Below are 22057 nucleotides of genomic sequence, written 5' to 3'. Positions count from 1 at the left end.
AACCTGGCACTGCAGGTGTGTCCCCAGCAGCTCTGGACTCGCTGTTCTCACCGGCGACTTGGGCAGGTGACACTGCAAGGTGACACAGGGAGGACAGGTGACATGACCAAGGCCACCTGGGCAGGCAGTGTCAGAGCGCACTGTGCTCCACTCCTCCATCCACGGGGACATCCCGACCCGCAGCATCCCCATCCCTGTCATTCCTCTGCCGTATTTACTATTTCTTCATCTCCCACCCCCTCTTTTGGGAAGAGACAGACTTCCCCGTTTCCATGGCAACCCTCCCCCTCTCCCCTCACTTCTTCAAAGAGGTTTTCAGCCGTTTCTTTCAAAAATAGCTATTTTTAGCAGCGGCTTCCCCTTCTCCCCCTGCTCACCCCTGGCTCTCAGCTCACGCGTTCCCAGACAAGCAGCACCCACCGAGGCGTCACCACCGAGCACCCCTGGGAGCCGCAGCATCGCCCGTGGGGCTTCAGTCCCTGCTCAGGTCCACAGTCCAGATCCTGGAGGTTCCCATAATTTCTGCTTAATTCCTTCAGGGCTGCAGAAATGTTGGTGTATAAAGGAATTGCTGCTGTTCCGCAGGAAGGTGCGGGGAGCATCCAAAATCCTTCATCTGCATCCATCCAGCCCTCCAGGGATGGTGACTCCAGCACTGCCCTGGGCAGCCTGTTCCAATGCCCCACAGCCCTTTGGGGAAGAAATTGTTCCCAAATCCAACCTCAGCCTCCCACCCAGGGGACACATCACAAACCCCATCCTCGCACCACCCCCTGCATCCCCATCTCCCCTCTGCCCCGTTTCAGCTTCCAACCACGATGCGTTTTGGCCATTTTATTGAACTTTGCGTATGAAAGAACAGTTTCAAGTTCTAATGAAAAAAAACCAAACATTAAAAAAATAAATTTGACATCAGGTAAAAAAATCACACGACCAAAATAAAACCCCAAACGAAATCACTTTTTAAACCGGTAACGGGACACAGGGCCCATAGGGCGGTGGAGGACGGGACGACGGGGTGCAGCGGATTGTTTGAGCATCAGATTAGTGTCAAAAGAACAAGTTTTAACAATTGCAACACAGCTCACTGGCAAAAACAGAGTTTAAAACGAACTCAGAGGAACAAGACTGCACTTCGCACCTCCAGTTCAAAACTGCATCATTCCCGTGGCACCTCATTAATCGGGATTCTTCCTTCTTTAGTTCTTCAGTCAGATACACTGAATTTCACAAGGTAAAACTTCACTGTTCAGATAGACCCGCCATGTGTTCTGGGCCATGGGAACATCACTTGGCTTTGCACGCCAAGGAGGGAAAGCAGAGTCAAAATGGTATCCAGCCATCCCAGCCCCAGGGAGACAGGGAGGAAACACATTGCATAGTAAACAATGGGAAATTAAACAGCAGCTGCTCCTGTGCTGGAGGTCGGTGCTCAACCCAACATCCCCATCTGCACTGCTTTGGGACCTCAGGTGACGGGTTAAGATCCTGTTCTCCTTGAAAATGCAGCCGTGGGGATATCTGACCTTCAACAACGAAGATGGGTTTCCTACAAGACCGGAGCAATTTGAATGACCAAGTCCCACGTCCAATATACTAATTGCACAAATACATCGTTTTATGTTAAAACTGCCCTATTTCAGGCACTGGTTTACAATTTCCTGGCTACGTCTCCCCTTAATAATATTCGATGTGCAAGTCCAGCTCTATCGGTGACTTGTGCATCGCCAGATAAATTGTCCAGCCCCAAAATCATCCTTGGGAGCAGGAGTGATGCGTTTAAAACACAGCATCAGTTTAAAACTCAGCATCAGTTTAAAACACAGCACCAGTTTAAAACACAGCATCAGTTTAAAACACACCCTTCAGAGGGATGTCAGCTTGGGGAGGGCAGAAAAGATGTGAAAAAGACACAGAATTTACCTGTATCAGAGGCTGGCAGATGGAGACGTGGGGATTACAGAGCTGGGTAAGTTAATTCAGCCAAGGCTGCTCCTTGCGTTTAGTCTCAGCTCAAGGGACAACTTTGAGCTGACTCTGTGCAATGGAAAGAAAAGACTGGGGAACACGCTGGCTCCCAAAGGTTTTCAGGGAGAAAAGCGTTATCCCACAAATTCTCTAATTTTAAAAGGATTCAGTAGCAATAACAGCATTCCAACATCTGTCTCAGAAAACATCTGCCTCCGAAAACATCCAAGTGTGTGAGTAATTCAAGCCCCTGGGGTGCTCAGAGCCCCGTTTCAGAGACACAAATATTCAGGGTTTTGCTGGCACCCGTGGGAAGCGGCTGGAGAACGGGGGTCCCGAGGTCTCCCCCGAGCCCAGTGGGGCCAGCAGAGCCGCCTGTTGGCCGCTGTCTCTTCTCCAGCCGCCTGCGACCCCTCATCCCACCCTCAGTGCCCACCGAGCCCTCCTCAGCACCTCTGAATGCTCCAGGAGACATTTTGCGTTCTGATTTTGCCACCTCTTTAAAATGTCTTAAAATTTGCTCTTAAAACAAGTGGTTTACCTGCCCCGGCTCCCCAGGGCTGGTTTCCTGCCAGCTCACCAGGATGGCCCCGAGGACAGAGCCCTCATCACTTTAACTGCGCCCCGAAATGAAAAGGGGGCTGGGATGGCGTTCGGCGTTTGCCAGAGATGGCAGCAGAGGAGAAACAACCACATCCAACGCACAGCACCCCTGAGATGCTCAGCATCAGAGCTGGGCTTTGGAGGGCTATGAATAAAGATGAGCAGCCTGCGCTGGGATGATTACAGGAATCAATGCACGCTGCGTTTTGCATCTTCTCCCGATGTCAGCCATCATTAAATCGTTCCCTTTTTTGTTGGTTTCTTGTTTTAATCGACTGGATACGTTTTGAGTTTGCCTTCCCTTGCCAAACCCAGCGCTCCGCTCTCAATAGCATCTCAGCACGGCCGTCCTGATACCACGGTTACCGACCTTTAAAACGCATGAGGCTCGAGACGTGGCTACACAGATTAATACACCAGACTGACAGCTAAAGACTATCGAACCCTCGATTATTTTGACAAAGCACATTAACAATTAGCTGGCTTGGCGGCCAAGCGAAAGAAACCCAACAGCATGGAGCAACAGAGCAACGCCGTCAGTATGCACGACAAGAAGAGGTGGAAATGTGACGGGATTGCTGGGGTGGGAGATGTTGGTGGGGTTGGGGAGCTCCAGGAATGGGGCATTTCTGCTGCATTTCTTCCCCAAACCCAGCCGGGTGAAAGAATCTGGTTTATTCCCATCTTTTTGCTCATCAAAATACACCTTTTGAACCGTAACACAGAGATGCTTTAACAAAGAGGCTGTTGGAAACAGACGGTTACACACGTGCCATAAAAAAGCTCTCTGTAACACCAGTGAAAAATAAAAATACCTTTAGTACTGATACATTCTATCCCCCATTTAAGGGCTACTAGATCATGTTCCAAAAGAAACTAAATTTAACACCTTTGGGAGCAGAGCTTCCCAAGATCCAGGTCTGTGTTGCCATCCAGAAAATCAATTCTCCTCCTGGTAATGTCCCGTTACCCCCGTGGGTGATGTGGGGGTGTCTGGTGCTTTGGCTGTTTGCATCCCAAACCCCCAGCGTGGTGGAAAAGCCCTTTCTGGGTCAGTCCCTCGGGATTTCAGTTGTTAAGCTGTTGTTCTCCCCGCTTTGCAGCCTCCGGAGAACGTTACGAACCCACCGTGCTGCGGGGAAAGTGGAAAACAAAGCTGGTTTGCAGCTGCTCAGTGGTTTTGGAGGTGAGATCTTCCCCCCCAAAATAAGCCCAGCCCCATCGCCCCCAGGGGAGGGCCCACTGCTCGGTTATTGGGGCACAGCCAAATGTGAAGTTAATGAGAGCCACCACTCTAATTAGCCTTAATTGGCGCGGACAGCTTCCACACCGGATCGATTTCACGCCGCAGGGGCTGCAGGACCAGCTCCTCCCCAACCCACCTCCCTCTGCACCTTGTGCTGCAAAACCTGCATAAAACCAGGTGCCAGCAGCACCGCAGCAGCAACAACCCCTTCTAATTCATTTATCCATGGGGTTCCTGCCACGCTGGGAATAAATGCGAATGAGCCCAAGGAGCAACATCCCACTAAGGGCCAGAGCCACGTGTGCTCTTCATTCCCCGAGGTCAGCAACGCAGCTTCGACTAAAACCGCTGCTTTTCCACTGTTATTTCAGCCTGTTCTCCCCAGCACCAGAGATTTCCGTCTTTGGGACCCCATGACCAAGGTCTCCATCACCAACGATGCATAAGCCAAGACAGGAGGAGGATTTCAAGCCAAGGAATGATCCCTGTTTTAAAACCAAACAAAATAAACGCGCCCTCACCGAAGTCGACGCATTCCTTAAAAACCACGTCACATCCCTGCCGTTCAGGGAATTTCTCAGCCCTAATTTCAGCTGAAGTTGGAGATGAGTTCATCTGCTGACCCACAGACAGACCTGGAGCCACCGCAGCCCGAACGACGCTCAGAAACCCGCTTGGCTTTCACTTCTCTTCAAAGCTCTTCTGCAAGCAGAGAGGCCTGGGGCAGGCAGCCTGTTGCTTTGCCATAAATATTCCCCCGCGTTTTCCCGTTTCAGAGCCTTTCGTGTGGGTAGGATGTGCGTCCTCACCTGGGTTGCGCCCTAAAGCATCTCAGGTGTGTCTCCTGTGGATGTTCCCCATCTCCTGCCCGGGTTCTGGTTTGAAATGTGGGTAATGAGCTCTGCTCCGTGATGGATCCAGGTTTTGGTGCTGCTCCTCGCTCTGTTTTCCAGGTGTGGACCTCAAGGCTTGTCCTTGGATACAGACATGAAGCGACAAGCGGCACGAATTCAGAGTCTGCCTCACGTGCCGAGTGATTTGTCCTCTGTCGTCTCCCCTTGAGCATCCCCAGTGAACTCCAGCTCTCTTCGCTTGCTCCAGCCCAAACGAACGTTCCCCAAACCATCCCCGAGGAATTATCGCGATGCAGACACAGGTTCCCGTACTCGTCAGAGTCCCCACTACATTATTTTCACCCAGAAATCCAGCGCTGTGACGGGACGGAGTGTGTGCCGCGTGGGTTTAATCTCCAGGCTGGGACGGAGGCAGCGTGTGGAGGGAACCAGCAGCAGGAGAGACCATCAGCTCCTTTGCCATTTGCATTTATGCCTTTGCAGAGCATCGATCCCATTGCACGGGGCTGAAATTATTTACCTATACATTCCTAGGAAGAGCAGTGAGGTTATAGAAACCCCATTTTCACAGCTTCACAACAGCGTGGGCAACCCCCGGCTCTTAACCCCTCACCTGCAAAATGAAACAGCAGCGGGCAAAGGGGCCATGGATGGCCCGTTTATTATAGTGTTAGCAACACAATACTTCATATTCCCTCAGGACTGAAGTACCGTGGAACAGCAGAGAGAGGCGCCCGGGTTCTGGTGAAATGCAGCAGGGGCACGACTGGCCAGGATTGGTTTTGATACCTTTTCCACCCCTGGATATTCAATTTTTCCCTGGTTTTTCATGAAGAGATCCTGAAAGCAAGGCACAGCTTGTGGGGGGTCGGACACCGCTCTCCTTAGCATCAGCGGAGACGTTACTCTCTTAATAAGGTCTTAAAATAAATCAGAGCCTTTGGTAGAGCACACACCTGCTTACAAAGAGCATTTACAGGAAGGGCAGAAAACACAACAGAAATTATTCACCACCAGCACTGCAAACAGCCCGTGGCCATGGGGCAGGGAACGGTGAGAGCAACCGAATCTTCCCCATCTCCCTCCCACCCCGAACGAAGCACTTGGATGCTTATTAGTAGCTCTGGTTATCGTTTCCTTTCTGGTTGCTTCATCTTTCAAGAGGTTTTTCTAAATTAAAAAACAAGGCTGAAATAATGTCCACATGATTTCCACCTCCCCTCCTCCTTTCTCCTGGCTTTGTTCAGTTATATTGCACATGGTATGAAAAGAAACTTCCGGCTGCAAAGATATTCCCTTCTACATAATGCACTTGGTAGGAAACACAGATAACACGGCAAATATTTCAGATATATATGAAATATGAAATGGGTTTAACTGGGGAAGACAGACCCTCCATCGGTTGGGTCCACAGCAGCGTCGGTCACGGGGTCCGTGATGTTTTTCCATTTCCTTGGAGATGTTTTACTTCTCAACACAGTCCTGAAGGTCTTAGTTTTGAGACTTCTTGTCATCTGTGGGCAGAGCAAAGAACCACTTTATGCACAGCCTGGCTTGGAAAACAAGCAACAGGTTATGGTTGTTTTTTCAAGGCAAAGTAGAATAAATGTTGCACATTGGTCCCCTTTGACAACTTCACATCCCCATCCCCATGAATAAAAAAGGGAAAATTTGCTAGTTAAAACTGTTTAACAGACCAAACGCAACAGGCTAAAGCAAGCTAAAGATAGAAAAAAGGATCATTAAATATATTCCGGTTATTAACTATTATCTCACATTAACAGCAAGTTCCAAATCCAGAATAATTAGTGCCAAGCGGGTTTTCCTCATCATGTTTTTATCTTAGTCAAGCTGGGTTTGTTCCGATTCAATATGATTCACATAATATTAATCAATTGCTTGATCTTACAGATCTGATGTGGGGCTGATCCCGCAGCCAGCGCTCGGACCACACAGCTCTGTCTGAATTTCAGACACCAAAATGCCGAGAAATTTCAGGCAACTGCTCATATCCTTCTTGCTTTGCCGAAAAATCAGTGCTCTGCACCCAGTGCACAGCGCGGCAATGGGCGCATCCCACCTCCCAGCCACATCTCCCGTGGGTTTCAGCCCTGGCCAAGCCAGCGGGAGTCACGCACCCCAATTCTGGCCCTTTCGCGGTGATTTTTCAAGAGGGAATTAGTAAAGCTTCCTATAGCGAGGTTCATTAACTGTATTAAAACCAGTGTGTGGTGCACGCTAATAAGATGAGTGCTACCGCCAAATCAGATTATGTGAGCCGGATGCTTCATTAGCAGCCGGTGATGAGCCGAGGGTAGGAAGGATCTGCAGAGCCCAGCCTAAGGCGGCAAGACCTGCCTGATCCTGGCTCATCCCCAGAAATGAGCCTGTTTTCCCCCAAAAGAGAGTCAGGATGGAGGGGATAGGATTCATGCACTGAGGAGGGGGAGACGTGATTTTGGATGTTGCAGAGATGTTGTAGGGATGATGGTGGGGGATGATATGGGGATGATGTTGGGGGATGATGTTGGGAGGATGATGTGGGGACGATATTGGGGGATGATGTTGGGGGATGATGCTGGGGGATGATGTTGGGAGGATGATGTTGGGAGGATGATGTTGGGGGGATGATGTTGGGAGGATGATGTTGGGAGGATGATGTTGGGGGATGATGTTGGGGGATGATGTTGGGGGATGATGTCACAGGGATAGTGTTGCAGGGATGATGTTGGGGGATGATGTTGGGAGGATAATGTTGTGGGGATGATGTGGGGATGATGTCGTGGGGATGATGTTGCAGGGATGCTAAAAACAGGCAGAGAAAGAATTTACCACAAGAAGCAAAGATCCCCTTGCAAGGCAGCGTGGTGCTCGGACAAATAAGCTACCAGAGGGGCTTAGTGCTCCTCCAAGGAGCTGGTTATTCAAGTACCGGCTTATCTTGAGGTGCCAGCAGGACTATTCATGGGCTTAAAGCTGACCGGGGTTTATGCTTTATTGGACTGGGCTTGCTGGGGGGATTACGCCCCCCTCCCACCTGCCAGCAGGGAAGGGCTCCTGCTTTTCTTTGCAAAGCAATGGTCAAACTGCCGGGATCCTCAAGCATTGCTGGGGTATTACACAGATAAAACCCAAACAGCACCTTCGGCCTCGCGTGATGCGGGAAATACAGTCGGTTTGGCTGAGAAGGGGACGGCGGAGCTGGGGCTCTGCAGGTTACATGGTAAATAACCATTTTCTCAAGCTGGGCAAATAATCCAGTGGTTTGGGGTAACCTGGTGCCTTTTCAGGCTGTGTCCTTGCTCTTGGAGAATGAAACCCCAAATCCATAGCCTAACGGTGATGTTATTGCACTGAATTCAGCAGGAACAGCAGTGGGAGTGAGGAGCCCGGAGATATTGCTGCTCCCTGAAGGGATCCAGATGCATTCCCATCGTCCGGGGGTGATGAAATCCTCTCCGCTCTGTGAGAAACACAGGATATTAAACAGCAGCCCCCCAAATTAGATGTTTTGTAAGTCAGCTGAGCCAAATGACTCGCATCCAAGCACTTGGAGCTGGCGAAGCAGCTCGTGAGACTGCAAGGACTGAGCATCTCTTGGGGCTGGACCTGGTGGAAATCCAGAGGGCTGGAAAATAGCTCCTGTTGGGCCAACTATTTTAAGGGATAAACAAAGCGACCTGCAAAAATGACGGGTCTGGCCATCTGTCGCTGATCCCAAACAACACGCTGGAGCGGCTGAGAGTCTTAATACGGAATTAAAAAGGAAGATATAATGGATGCCAACCAACACAGGGTTAAGGAAGAGAGATCATCTTAACTTGATATCTCTTCTTACTGAGTTCCACGTTTGGCTGATAAAGGTAAATGGTCGTGTGATGCTCATGACAGCTTGGTTAAGAAAAAAGAGCAATGAAGCCAATTCCCAGGAGGTATCAGAAGCCAGAAAACCAGCTGAACCCGAGTCACGTTCACCTCCTGCTGCATCTGAAACAAGCCCGGGCTGATCTCTCCCAGGGCTGGAGACCTTGCAGTGAGATCGCTCCATCCTGGTTGTGAAATGTCTGGAGAAAGGAAGGAGATGTGACCCCCAAGCATGGACCCCGTGGCCAGCAAACCAGGACACAAGCCCAAAGGACCTTCTGTATCTTCAGAGGAAGCAAAGCAAAGCAGCTGGTGCTGGTCAGCATCAAAATCAACGGGCTGCTGTCTCTGTGCGAGCGCAGACAGCCGCTGGCTAAGCCAGCCATGCGAGCCGCCCATCCAAACCCAGTCTTCCCACCCAGAATGTGTGAAAGATGCTAAAAATGAAGTGCAACAACTGCAGAAAAGCCACAGACACGGCAGAGCTTAAACATGCTCAGAAAAGCATCTGAATTACGAGGCTGAAGGAAATGAATCATTCCTACACAAACGCAGCAGCGCTGAGCCAGGGTCTCAATATGAGTGTGCAGCGTATTTAGGTGAAAACTGTTCCCATTATGAGTAAGGGAAGACCAGGCATCGGGGAGTATTTTAGCTACTCCCGACTCGAGTGACAAGATGAATGAGATAGGAGACCGGTTTTAATTTACTCGAGCATGTCCTGGTTCATAAGAAGGAGAGAAGTGACGGTGCCCTGCGGGGAGGTTGATGCGGGAAGGTTTCCCTGCCCGGCTGCAGAGCATCCCCAGCGCTGGAAATTCAAGTGATGAGACACAGACGGAGCCTGAAACTTGGGGGTCTCATAAAGCAGAGCCTTGTTCGTGGAAGGAAAAGCACACGGGGGACTTTCTCAGAGCATTTGTGGCTGAGTTTTGCCAGCAGAGGGGACAAAAGGGCTCCAGCAAGAAGGGCAGCGTGGGACCCCGCACGCACCCATCACACGGAGGATGCTTCTCATGAGCAAAAAATGGGATTTGCCGGGTGACAAAAAGCAGGAGCCCTCATGTCTTCCCAGAGTAAAGCAGCAAACATGCGTCCCGTCAGGTGGGATGAACATCGCTTTGACGGAGACACCATTACTCATTTTCCTCTTTGGGAAGCCAAGTTTGGGAGTGAAAGGTCTCAGTTGTGTCCCAGGCTCGGCCGCGATGGAGCCGGCAGAGCTTCAGCTGGGGCAAGAGCCAGATGCTGCGGACACGAGGCTGGGGCTGCTCTGCAGGAAAACAACGTATAGGAAACTATTTATAGGATATTACCCTGCCCACAGCACCCTATGGTGTCCAGAAAGTCTCTATTTCCCTGCACCCATCGCCCATACAATTGCCTTTGCACCTGAGCTCTCCTTCCCAGAACCCGCAGCAGTTGAGACCGAAGGGCAAAATGAGGCACGTTTAAATGCTGTTTGTCTGGCTGCGCTCGCCGGTTTGCAGCCTATCCAGAGATCACTTGTTAAAGCATTTGAAAACGGGGGTAAAATAGGCCCTGCCTTTTACCAGGCTGCGATGGAAGCCTCTATGTGCTCTCATCAAGATATGCATATTTTAAAAGCTTGGCAGGAAGAGGGCTCCAAACTACACAATTGAAGAGATTTCATGTAAAATGCTCTCGGTACACACCGACCGCTGCAAGAGCCCCGTTCCCTGAGCTGCAGCCCTGCGGGACAGAGCTCTTCGCATCCCCTGAGCGCCCCGTGGCTCCTTCTCTTCTCCTGGGGAAGCCGCTTGTCCGCCCTTTGCCTTCGCTTAACCGTCCATAGACTCGGGATTCAAAACAAAGCCCGATTTCCTTTGTCAAGCGACGGAGCAGGAACAATTGCCTGGAAAGAAATTGAACCCTCCGGGAGGAAAGAGATATCTGCAGCCCTTGTTGGTGCCCACACGCGGGGTGGGATGGACGCTGCTCTGCTCCTCCGGCCACCCCGAGCACCTGAAGGGCACCTATTGTGCTGGAGAACAACAGAACCTTTTGAGAAGAGTTCAGGCCTGGAAACACACACACAAAGGGCAAACAAGCAGGAGGAAAAGGTGACGGTGTCAAAGTACCAAGCGGAGGGGCCATGGTCAAGGCTGCTGTGTGTCCCCTGTGTCCCTCTGCACCAAGGATGCGTTTCGAGGTGGCATCCAGGGCTGAAAACGGGGGAGGGAATGGGTCCTGGAAAACACACAGAGGAAGGGGAAATGAGCCTGGGAAAGGAGGCAGGAGCCTGTACGAGGTTCTATATCATCAGTGCTCTTATAGATACCAAATACATAAAGCATCAGGGGAGGCAGCTACAGCCTTGCAGGGCTGCATCCCTGGGGCAGGAGCTGCCCGTTCCCCTCCTTTGGTGTCACTTTGTCCCTGAGGTGACAGGCACAAAGGACAGGGGAGGAGGACACGGACCTTTCAGAGAGCATCCCTGCCACGCCGCACATCCAGACAACCAACCGGGGAATCCAGGCTGGGTATGACCTCGGGACGTAGCCTTTCCCCTGCTTGCTTTCCGTGTGATCTGAAATGTCAGCCAGCAGCTTTCGGTAATGCACTTTCCTCCGGTTAATGTAATAAGCTGAGTCTAGGCAAGCCCTTCACCCCGCCTGGGGAAGGCTCTGCAGCAGCCTCGCTAATTCTCATCTCCTGCTGCTGCCCCCTCGAAGCACATTAGACCCAGTCAGGTCCAACCCGCTGCAAAGGCTGAGGCTCAGCTTTAACTCCCCTGTGACCGCTAAAACCGGCTGGAGTCCTAATAGGAGCCACATTGCAAGAGAGAGCAGTAAGTTAAATAAGCAGCTGGCTGCAAAGGGAGCAATCTCGCAGCGACCGCGCCGATTCCTGGCACAGCACACACGGCGCTCAGTGCACGAGGAGCCGCCAGACTGTGCTACAGCACAGAGTATTTATCTCGCTCAATGGTCTCTAACGAGACAGCGCAGAGAAACGGGGCAGAGCGTCGAAAGGACATCCCTGGTTTTCCTCTTCCAAATTTTGGGTGTGTCTCAAAGACAGAGCAGCAGCGCTTTGTTCTTTTTCAGAGATACCACTTGATACTGCAGCAAACCTTCCTTTTACTCCAGTGGATGAAGCGGTTTTCTCGCCACCTCTCCCACACAGCGTCTTTTACCGGCAATGAAATCAATTTGAAATTATTCTACCCCTACAAAATAAGGCAGGGAGTTGCCAGGAAAGCAAACCAGCAACCTGCGAGGTTTCTGCTTATTTTAGATGACACAGAAACTGAAAACTGCGCTGTGCCATTTCCAGGAGAACATGTGGTTTCCGTAGCCCGTGCAGCTGCCACGGGGAGAACACAGACACAAAACTCATCTGCAAACTCTCCCGCGTGGGACTGTTTCCACTGCTTTTAAACCCAAATCCTCCTTTAGTAATAAGCGTGTCAAAAAAAGGCTTTAATAACAATCAAAAAGTTAGAGCTCGTAGGCAGAAATGACATCTCAGGAAAGGGAAAGGCACGCCGGGGTGATCCCGTTCTCCCAGACAAGGGATCCAGGGTTTGTTGCCCACGCGATGCTCTAGAGCATCTTCCTAATAAACATTATGTTAGACCACCAGCTGCTGCAAACTGCGGCAGCTCTAATAAAGCTGCCATGTACCACAAGCTAAGACGCTCTTCTAAGGTTTTTAGTACCTGGGGCTAAGGCAAGGCTGAGGGACAGCGTTACAAACTGTCCCAATCCTTTTAAGTCTGGGTAAAATCCCGGCTAAACTCCAATTTCGGCATGGCCGGCATCTCTGGGGACAAATCCCCCTTTCCACGCGCTTGGGAAAGGTGAGATGCGCGCAGGGTCAAATCTCTCTTTGTCACAAGAGGTTTGTAACAGCATCCCCGGGCACTTCACTGCCTCGAAGCAATCTGGCTTGATTTAAGCCAAACCCCAGCAAAGCAGAGGAGAGCGGGAGCCGAGGCGCCCGAGGCCGAGCAGCCGGGCCCTGCTGCCACACAGCGCTGGGGCCGCAGCGTTAAACCGCTGCAGATAACCCGTTTAGCACAGAACTGCAGAAATGCAGTTGCAGAAGCCAAGCAGCAGGGTTTTCCTCCTATGCACAGAACTGAAAAGCAAAGGAGAAAGCAAACAGAAGCAGCGGAGCAATAGGGTGTTATCCCGCTTTACCTAATGTGCACAAAAATACCTGAGAGCAGCAGGATAAGCTGAAGAATAAAACTAGGCAGTGGAAAACATCAGGTTTGTCCAAAAAAGCAACATTACTTTATGATGCTATGAAAGTCGACCCCGTGCAGAGCTCACCTGGTCCCATCAGATGTCCCGTGGCCCCTGGTGCACACGTAAAGACGAAGCCGGTGGATTTTCCCCGGCGGGGTTTTGGTTACTTTTCGATCCCGCTCTTTACAGACGTGTCCCCTCGTTTCAAAACAGCCGCCGAGGTTTCTCAGCTGAGCCGCTCGGTGCCATTTCACACCGGGTTTTGGGGGGAAAACCGCCGGGTTTGGCGCGGCGCAGGGGGAGCGCGGGGCGGTTCTCGTGTGCTGGCGTTTGCAGGATGAGGCTCCATCCTCAAATTTCCCTGCCAAGGTGTGAGCTCCTCTGCCAGGGACAGGTAGATTCGGGGGGTGCTTATTGCCTACGGGCGCTTTGCTCGGCGCGGGGGGCACGTGGCGCGGGAGGGGGCGCCGGGGTGGGGTGACGCAGCGGGGCAGATCCGCGGTGTCCGTCGGGATGGAACCATCTGGAAAGGTTTTTTGCGGGAAGAGCGAGGAGCGGGGGGGATGGGAGCAGGGATGCCATGACAACCTTTGGGGGTTTCCCAGGAAACCAGGGTCGCCATGGTAACTGCATCACTCCGCTCTGAATTAGTGACTTCCGCTGGAAGGCGTGTTCGCCACTTTAATCTTCTGGTGATGAGCGGCTGCATCGCTCCCGAATGCATTGCAAAAAGAAAAAGAAGGAGGAAATATCCCTTTTGTCTGCAGCCGGGTGGGTTTGAGCCGCGGCCGCGGCGAGGAGCCCGTCGCAGAGCCCGCGTCCCCGCCAGCAGCGCTCCCCGCGCACCGGCGCCTCCCGAAATCCATTCGCTGCCTCTCGCCTCCCTCCTCCCGCACGCAGACCCGCTGCACGGCCACTGATTGCCGCTGGATGAAATGGTGCCATAGGGTTGCAGCGGGAGGGAATGAAGAATAGAAAACGAGCTGCTTTTGGGTTGTTTTCTGTTTAAATCAGCGTTGGTTGCACTCGGTCTCTGACCAGATTAGAATTTCAGAAACGATCTAACGGGGTAGAAAAGGGAATCCGTGACGTGCCTGTAATGGCACACCACAGGTTTCAATATTAAGCATCATTTAACAATGTGGTAACAGAGAGTCCCTGCGAAATTAAACGGTTATTTCCTCCCAGCCCCCTTCCAGTGCGCTCTGCAACATGTTTTCCTCGTCTCCCCACCCAATCCGGGGTTGTTAATCCAACAAGTGAGCTTATGCCACGGCAGAGGAATCGGCTCCGCGCTGCCTTTGGGGATGGGGGGGATTCAGGAGCAAAGCGACATGTCCCCAAAACACAAGAAAACAAAAGCAGCCCCGCAACACGTTGCAGAACAAACACCTGTTTCGACGGTGAGTGTATTTCATCGTCATCTTCCTTCTCTTTACCCTTTAGCCGTCCTCTTCTTAGGAGAATTTTAAATCCTTTTTTTTGGATCTTTAGAACGGAAGGATCTAAAAAAATAAACGTATAAAAACGAGGGCACACACAGACCGACGATGGTGCATGTTCCACACAACACCGAGTACACAGTCACTTTGCATTATTATTGTTATTACTGTTATTTGTTTTACCGCATCCTCAGGTTTTGTCGCTGTCTGTTTGGTTTTGGTTTGTTGTTGTTTTGGGTTGGTTTGTTTTAAACATCCGTAAAGATCTTTTTGATGTTCACACAGTTGGGATTGTTTGTGGTTGTGCAGTTGCCTGTTTTAAAGGCAGCCTGTTTGAATGCACTGTGGTTGATTCCCCCTTCTTCGATCACCATGTACTCGGACTTGCTGAGGGTGGAATTGCTGCGAGCCTTCCTCATCTCCTCGCTGGACGAGAGGTGCTGGCAGCTCCCGACGTGCATGTACTGGGCTTGCTCCTCACCCTCTGTCTCCCGGTGGTAGAAATAGTTGAAATTGGAGACTATGACGGGCACGGGGAGAGCGATGGTCAGCACCCCCGCGATGGCACAGAGAGACCCCACGATCTTGCCCCCGATGGTGATGGGGTGCATGTCCCCGTAGCCCACGGTGGTCATGGTCACCACCGCCCACCAGAAGGCGTCGGGGATGCTACTGAAACCCGAACTGGGGTCATCGGCTTCGGCGAAGTAGACAGCGCTGGAGAAGAGGATGACGCCGATGAAGAGGAAGAAGATGAGCAAACCCAGCTCCCGCATGCTGGCCTTGAGGGTCTGGCCCAGGATCTGCAGCCCCTTGGAGTGCCGGGACAGCTTGAAGATCCGGAAGACCCTGACCAGGCGGATGACTCTGAGGATGGCCAAGGACATGGCTTGCTGGCCGTTGCCCTGTCGCTCCGCCAGCTCGGTGCCCAGCGTGATGAAGTAGGGGATGATGGCCACAATGTCAATGATGTTCATGATGTTCTTGGAGAAGGTGGCCTTGCTGGGGCAGGCAAAGAAACGGACCAGCAGCTCGAAGGAGAACCAGATGATGCACAAAGTCTCCACTACAAAGAAAGGATCGGTGAAGGACGACACCATGGAAGGGGCTGAGGACGAGGAATTGGTGAAGATGTCAGGTGGGAGAGGAGCACCACCCGTCCCAAAGGTCCCACCAGTTCCCTCATAGTCGTGGTCATCCCTGAATTCAGGCAGGGTCTCCAGACAGAAGATGACGATGGAGATGAGGATGACCAGGACGGAGACGATGGCAATGCCTCGGGCCGGCCCAGAGCTCTCGGGGTACTCGAAGAGAAGCCACACTTGGCGTTGAAACTCCTTGTCAGGAAGCGGCCGCTGCTCCTCCCGAATGAAACCCTCGTCCTCCCGAAACTTCTCCATGGCCTCCTCGCCCAGCTGGTAGAAGCGGATCTCCTCGGAGAAGATATCGATGGGGACGTTGACGGGTCGCCGGATGCGCCCACCGGACTGGTAGTAGTAGAGGATGGCGTCGAAGCTGGGGCGGTTACGGTCGAAAAAATACTCGTTGCGGAGGGGGTCGAAGTAGCGCATCCTCTTCCGCGGGTCCCCCAGCAGCGTTTCGGGGAACTGCGCCAGCGTCTTCAGCTGGGTCTCGAACCGCAGCCCCGAGATGTTGATCACCACCCGCTCGCAGCACTCGTGCTCCCCGGCGCCCGCGGGCTGCCCGGCGGGGACGGCGGCCGGGGTCGGGGGGTGATCGTAGCGGTCCCCCCCGAGCAGAGGGTGAGGATGCTGCGGTTCTTCCAGCAAAGGGTCTCCGCCGCCTCCGCCCCCCACCACGGTCATGCTGCCTTCCTCCCCTTCTTCCCCCTCTTCCTCCTCTTGCTCGGGGACGGGCCGGGGGGCGGCAGGGGGCAGCTGCTCGCTGTAGCCCAGGTTGTGGTGGCTGCTGGTGGAGTCGCCCCGCGGATGCCGGCTGGCGGAGGAGGCGGCCGGAGAGTGGAGCAAGCTCCGGCGCTCGTCCATAAAGGTGTGGGGCGGAAGGGGAAAGGGGGGGGGAGGATCGGAGAGGCGGTAGCTGAAGTCTCTTCTTCCTCTTCTCCCTCTTCTTCCTCCTCCTCCGGGCGGAGAGGGAGAAACAGCCGCCCAACTCCTCCAGCGGCTGCCGCTGCTCTGAGGAGCTGAGGCTTTTTCTCAAAAAATCCGCCCCCAGCCCTGGCACCGCCTCGCTCAGTCACCGCTCCGGAGACACCCACCAGCACCCCAGCCCTGCCCCGCGGCCCCCGGCACCCACCGGCCATCCTCCGCACCCCCATCCGCCCCCCACCCACCCAGCGAGGAGCTCCGCTGCCCTCCCGGGAGCATCCTCTGATGGTCACACAGCAGGGAGGGGTTTTTCTCCCTGGCAGAGCCGCTGCCTTAGAAAGAGTTTTTCTGCCCTTCCCCCGGGAAAGCAAAATGTAATTTTTATTATTAATTTGGGGGTTTGCCTGTTTGTTTCGAGTCACCGTGCCGAGGCGCGGCGGGGCTGTGGCTAATGGAAAGCAGACGGCGGCGACGGAGCCGCCAACAGTTGTTTTGAATCAGCGTTTCGGCTCAAGTGCTGGGGAATTTTTTTTGTCTGTATAGAAGAGAGAGCGCGTGTGTGTGTCTGTGTGCACGCGTGTGTGTGTCTGTGTGCACACGTGTGTGTGTGTGCACGCGTGTGTGTGTGTGCGCACACGCGTGTATTTGCACACACGTGTGCATGTGCATCCCCACAGCAAAACAACTGGAGCAGCGAAGCTGAGCCAGCCCTCAATCAAGGCAGTTTCTGTCTGAACCCAGGGCTGCATTTCAGACTTTCCTGCAAGAAAGCCAAAAGGCTTCCAATTCTTTCTTTTTTCTTTCTGCCTTCAATTGATCTTCTTATTCAAATAGTTCCATTTGGGTCAAAAGGGGTTTTTTTAAGGTGAAAGTCTCCTCTGCAGGCACCTGGTGCTGGAAAACGCTCCATCCCCAGGAGACGTGCACCGGGGTCAACCTCTGCTCTCCACACCCATCTGTGCCCCCCGTGGCTCCCCATTTTCCCACCCCCCCGACAGCAGAAGCTCTTTACTCCCCAGCCATGTGCCAAGTGGCTTTTGGGCATTTCAGGGAGTTCCCGGCTTGGGAAAGGTCCCGACCATGAGGGCTGGGGGCAGTGAGAAGGGTGACGGTGCTGCCGTTGCCACACCAGCCGGGTGGTCCCACCACCACGCAGGTTTAAACCCCTCACTTGAGCTCATCCCCAGGGTTATTTTTAACCAGCACCAGCCTCCAGAAGGCAGGGAGAAAAACAGATGAAAAGATCAAACTTATTTATACTTTAGATTAGAAACAAGCTGTACGAAATATAAAAACTCAGGGGGCTAAACAATAATAAATATCAGCGTAAGAGCTGACTCTGGACTGTAAACGGCAAACGAACAGCGCAGACGAGGTCTGAGCGAGCCGAACCCACCTTCCTGGCACGACCAGCGCTGGGGTTTCCACACCAGCAACAGGCAGCAGCTCGGTGTGGCTGTTAAAAGACGGTCACGATCACACTCGTCTCTGGGCCGTGTCACCTTCCCCAAGACTCGGACACATGTTCCTTGTTGCCACCTCCATCCTTGGCTTTCAGCCCCACTTTCAAGTCCGGTTTTGTTTGAGATCTCCTGGGAGGAGGGAGTTGGGGCAATGGGTCCCCAGTCTTGCTCCCCCATCACCCCTACAGTAATTAACAGTGCTAATCAGCAGCGTGGTCTGGGAGAGCATCCCCTGCTCCTTCCCACCATCTCCAGCCACCCCAAGCCCCACATCAAGCAGGGAGCAAAGCCCTGGAGCATCATTAACCCTTGAGCTGCCCACACTGCTTGTAGGTTGAGAAAAACCCCTGGAAACAACAGTTCACATCCAAGTTTGAGGATCTGTTTTCCACAGGTTTCATGATCATGAAATAACCATCATCTGCTCACTATACACGTGTGTGTAGCACTTCAAGACTTGTCTGGCTCATCTCTTCTCTCTGCGAGGATTTCTGCCAATAAATCACTGTCATCTGGTCTAAGGCAAACAAACAAGGCTGCTTTAAACCATCAACATTTATTGATGACAAAAGGCTTGAGGCAACAAGGCAGAACTTCCATCATTGCAACAGTTTAATCTAGATCTCAGTCAGGGGCAAACTCTTTGGAAATTATCGAGAGAGTCGCAGCCCTTTGGGATGCTGCTAGGAAAAGCCTTTCCCTTAAAACCAGGAGGAGGATTAAGCTCTTACCCCCATCAGCAGCAGCCAGCCCAGCACAGACATTAACCCTTGAGCTCCAGGCAGCTTTGGTCCCGTATGGTGCTGGCTCAAAGGATCTCTCCAGCTACAGCCCGGTGGCCCCAGGCACCGTGTGGCCTCCTGGCCCCGTTTGCTCCTGCGCTGCTTCCCTGTAATCCCATCAAAGCCAATTAAGCTGTGCCAGACGAGCAGCGTCGCCGCAGGCAGAGAGCGAGCGGCCGCAGGGGCTGGTCACCGCAGCTCCGTCCTCCTGCTGAGGTCCCCAGAGCCGAGCTTTGGCTCAGCATCGGGGATACAGCAACAGCACCACCTGCTCGGCATCAGCCTCCGCCAGCCCCACATGTATTTCCCGGAGGGGTTTGCAGACAGACACCCCCCCAGGCCCCAGATCTGTCAAACAGCAACAGAGGTGGCTTGGGTCCTGTCCCCACACCAGGAGCTCTGAGCTCAAGGGAATAAAAGCCCAGGGGAAGGGACATCTCTGGGTGAGGTGCAGCATCAAACCTGCTCCTCCAGGCTGTGGCTTTTCTGTTTAATGCAGGATGTTCCTGTCCTCCCTCTGCAAGTTTTCCTCTGCTTTTTCATCCAGCTCCTCTGATGCATCTGCTCGCAACAAATTTAATTTTCTTCTTAATGGTCATTTAAGAAATCCCCCTGTGCAATGATCTGCGGGCTGATCTGTAACGTCAGATGCAGTTTCTATGAAGAAGCAAAGCGAGCATCCCTCTTTTCCTCCTTTAATGGCCTTCTCGGGGCGGATTTCCAAGCAGAGGGGACACACAGCTGCTCTCCTCCCACAACCAGACCCAAATCACGAGGGGAACCCCCCAGCATCCCTCCCCAGGGGACCAGGACTGCAAAAACCAGCTCAGGAGCCTTCCCCCAACCCTCAGCTATCCCCGGGCACGGGGCTGCCTTAGCGCCCTGCAAATCCTGCCTCCTCCTTGCTAAACCCCATCGCCTCTCAAGCAGCTTTTTGGGGTTGTCCTTCTCCTACCAAGCCCCCTCTTTATCCCCCATTGGCACCAGGCAGAGCGGTACAGTCCCCTCCCTGGCGTGTGAATGGCAACCCTGCCTTCATTGATAAATCTGGGATAAATCCGCTCTTCTTTAGCTCGGAGGATCAGAAACCTTCCAGCGCAAGGGCTGTTCCAATAATACCTTAATGCACTGGAAATGTATCGTCTCTGCTGCCGCGGTGGGGAACACACGAAGCCCCAACCGCTCCGTCGAGGCAGCATTAACGCCCCGGCGAGGGTTCTCGTGTCAGCTTGGAAACGGGAGCTCTACCCCTGCTGCAAATAACGGGGACACAATCACAGATAAAGGCTCGAGGTTGTCACTTGGGTCACTAATCACAGCCAGAAACCTCTGCAGACAGGACTGCAGAGGATTGTTGGCATCCAACAGTGCTGCATCAACCCAACTTTTCAAGATCAGGTTGAAGCAATCCATACGTTATACAGCTAAAGCATACATTATACAGCTAAAACAGATGAACAGATGCTCTAACCCTGCTCTGCTTTTCTTCCTCTTCTTCTCCCTATAGCCTTCCACTGGTCTTCCCCTCTAGATTATCCCTGATGTAATTATGATTACTTGCTTGGCAGTTGGGGAATAAGTTGAACGATGTGACCTGTGGTTCCAGAGTGAGCAGTCCCGCCATCCTCACCCTCTCCCTTGCAGAAGCATCCCCGAGGCTCACACCGGTCCAGGAGAGCAGATCTGCTATCCCAACATACACCCAGAAATCAGGCATCCCGTCTCATCTCATCAAGCCACAAAAGACGAAGGTGCCATCTCTGGGTAACAGCTGCAGTAAGACAAATTCTCCACTGATGCCACCCAGGGAGGCAGAAAGAGGGATGGCAGTTGAATCTGGATTTCCCAGGATGAATGTAGTGCTCTAAGTCTGGAGCACATGCTTCCTATTCCCGTCCTCGCCTTCCTCAGCCTCCAGGCGTAACTCAGTCGTGCGGTGAATCCTCCCATCTCTCCGTGCCTCAGTTTCTCATCTGTACATTAAGAGAATATTTCTCGCCTCCCACCTCCAGTCTATTTAAATCCTACACCAGAAGCCTCTCGCTGCGCTCACGGCTGCAAAAAATGAGAAAGAAGCTGAAATATGGAAGAGGGAGGAAAATTCAATGCTGCCGGAACACTGCGGTTGCTCAGCACGCAGCTCGGGTGAAGAGCATCGCTGTGAGCTCCACAGAATTCACCCGTGTTTCCCTTTAATAGCACCAAGCCCAACAGGACCCCAAACACCTCGGGATCCCCTCAACTGCTGCAGTCCAGCTACCAAAGGCAGAACGACTTTTTAGGGAACATCTACTCATCCCCTCATCTACTGTTAACAGATGAGGGGAAGTGAAAACTGAAGTGTGAACCCAAAATAACTGAGCATGGACAGGAGCTATTTTTCATATAATTTTCCACGATGCTGTGGGTTTAGCAAGAGCATTGGGCAGCAAAGAACAAGAGCTGGTGGCTGAAAAAGATCAGCCAAATTATCCTGCATCACTTGGTCATTTGACTCAGTGACTCTGTCTTTAGCGGAGCTGCCTGAGCTAAATCCCATCCAGCCCTTTGGGGATGTAGGAGTTACAACTCAGGACAGAGTTAGACCTATTTTAATATCCTAAAAACGTGATTAACCAGGTGGGATTATGGTGGCCAAACATTAATGTGGATTCCGCTGTAATGGGGATCATGTTCCAAGGCCTTCACAATGACAGCGAAACGATACGCCCGGACTTCTGACGCAGCTCCTGTTGCACCCCATTATTTGCTCATTAAGATATAAGATTACATTGACAAAGCAATTTAACCTCAAATCCAGGGAGACAACGGGGCAACGTTACTGTGTTTTCATTACGAAGGTAAAAACGCCCGCAGGAGCGGCAGATGACCCGTGTCTCAATGAATGTGCTCGGGGCGGTGTGCCCTAAAATACAGGGTTGCTCCCTTCACAAAAGTTGAATTTTCAGAGGTTGCTGAAGACATTCAAGGTGAATCAGTGTCTAACTCCACTTAGCTGCACAATTCTGTCCTGAAGTATTTTGCTTTGCATATAAACCGGAGAATCTCTAAGTCGCCGCTGTGCCACAAAGACTCCTTGTACAGGCTAAAATCTTTATTTTTAGAGCGTGTGCTTTTCACCTTTTCCCTCACTCTTTAGTCAGTTAAATTCAGAAAATAAATGGCATCACCAACATGGTTTTTCCCATGTTGTGGAGCTGGGCCGGGACCCTTCTCTGCCCCGGCACCAGCACCGTGGCCTCCAGCAACGAGATGGGTAAGAAGGAGCCGAGCACAGAGCCCCGTGACAGCCGCTGTGCTGCCTGGAAAGCAGGCGAGGACCTTCAAATCCTGTTTTGTCTCTTGGATTTCTCTGCCTTTCCCCAATCCTTCCAATTTTTCCGTGACTTTTCATTTGCTAGTTCAGTGAACATCGCGTTAGAGAGGAGAGAGGTGAAATGTGAGCTTGCAAGGAGTCTGATTGACGCAGCCCGGGAGCAAATAACGAGGGATGACGTGTTGCCGTCATGTTGTATTCGAGTGAGACACGACTTCCATCACCCACACGCG

The 22057-nt window shown here is 52.4% G+C and overlaps 1 protein-coding gene across 2 annotated transcripts; it reads right to left on the bottom strand.

Moving 5' to 3' along the window:
• Positions 1-819: 819 nt before the first annotated feature.
• Positions 820-16405, bottom strand: LOC110364629 (potassium voltage-gated channel subfamily A member 3-like). 2 transcript variants are annotated; one of them, XM_065038863.1, is made up of 3 exons: positions 12840-16405; positions 7814-8134; positions 820-6185 (listed from the first exon to the last, which is right to left on the bottom strand). In XM_065038863.1, exon 1 carries the CDS (start codon positions 16201-16203, stop codon positions 14446-14448), a length of 1758 nt encoding a protein of 585 aa, XP_064894935.1. In that variant the 5' UTR covers positions 16204-16405; the 3' UTR covers positions 820-6185; positions 7814-8134; positions 12840-14445. The 2 variants fall into 2 exon arrangements, with proteins under 2 accessions (XP_064894935.1, XP_064894933.1); XM_065038861.1 differs by lacking the exon at positions 7814-8134.
• Positions 16406-22057: the final 5652 nt, after the last annotated feature.

Source organism: Columba livia, chromosome 22 (genome assembly GCF_036013475.1).
Source record: "Columba livia isolate bColLiv1 breed racing homer chromosome 22, bColLiv1.pat.W.v2, whole genome shotgun sequence".
Lineage (NCBI taxonomy): Eukaryota > Metazoa > Chordata > Aves > Columbiformes > Columbidae > Columba > Columba livia.
This window is presented reverse-complemented; position numbering and strand designations above follow the sequence as displayed.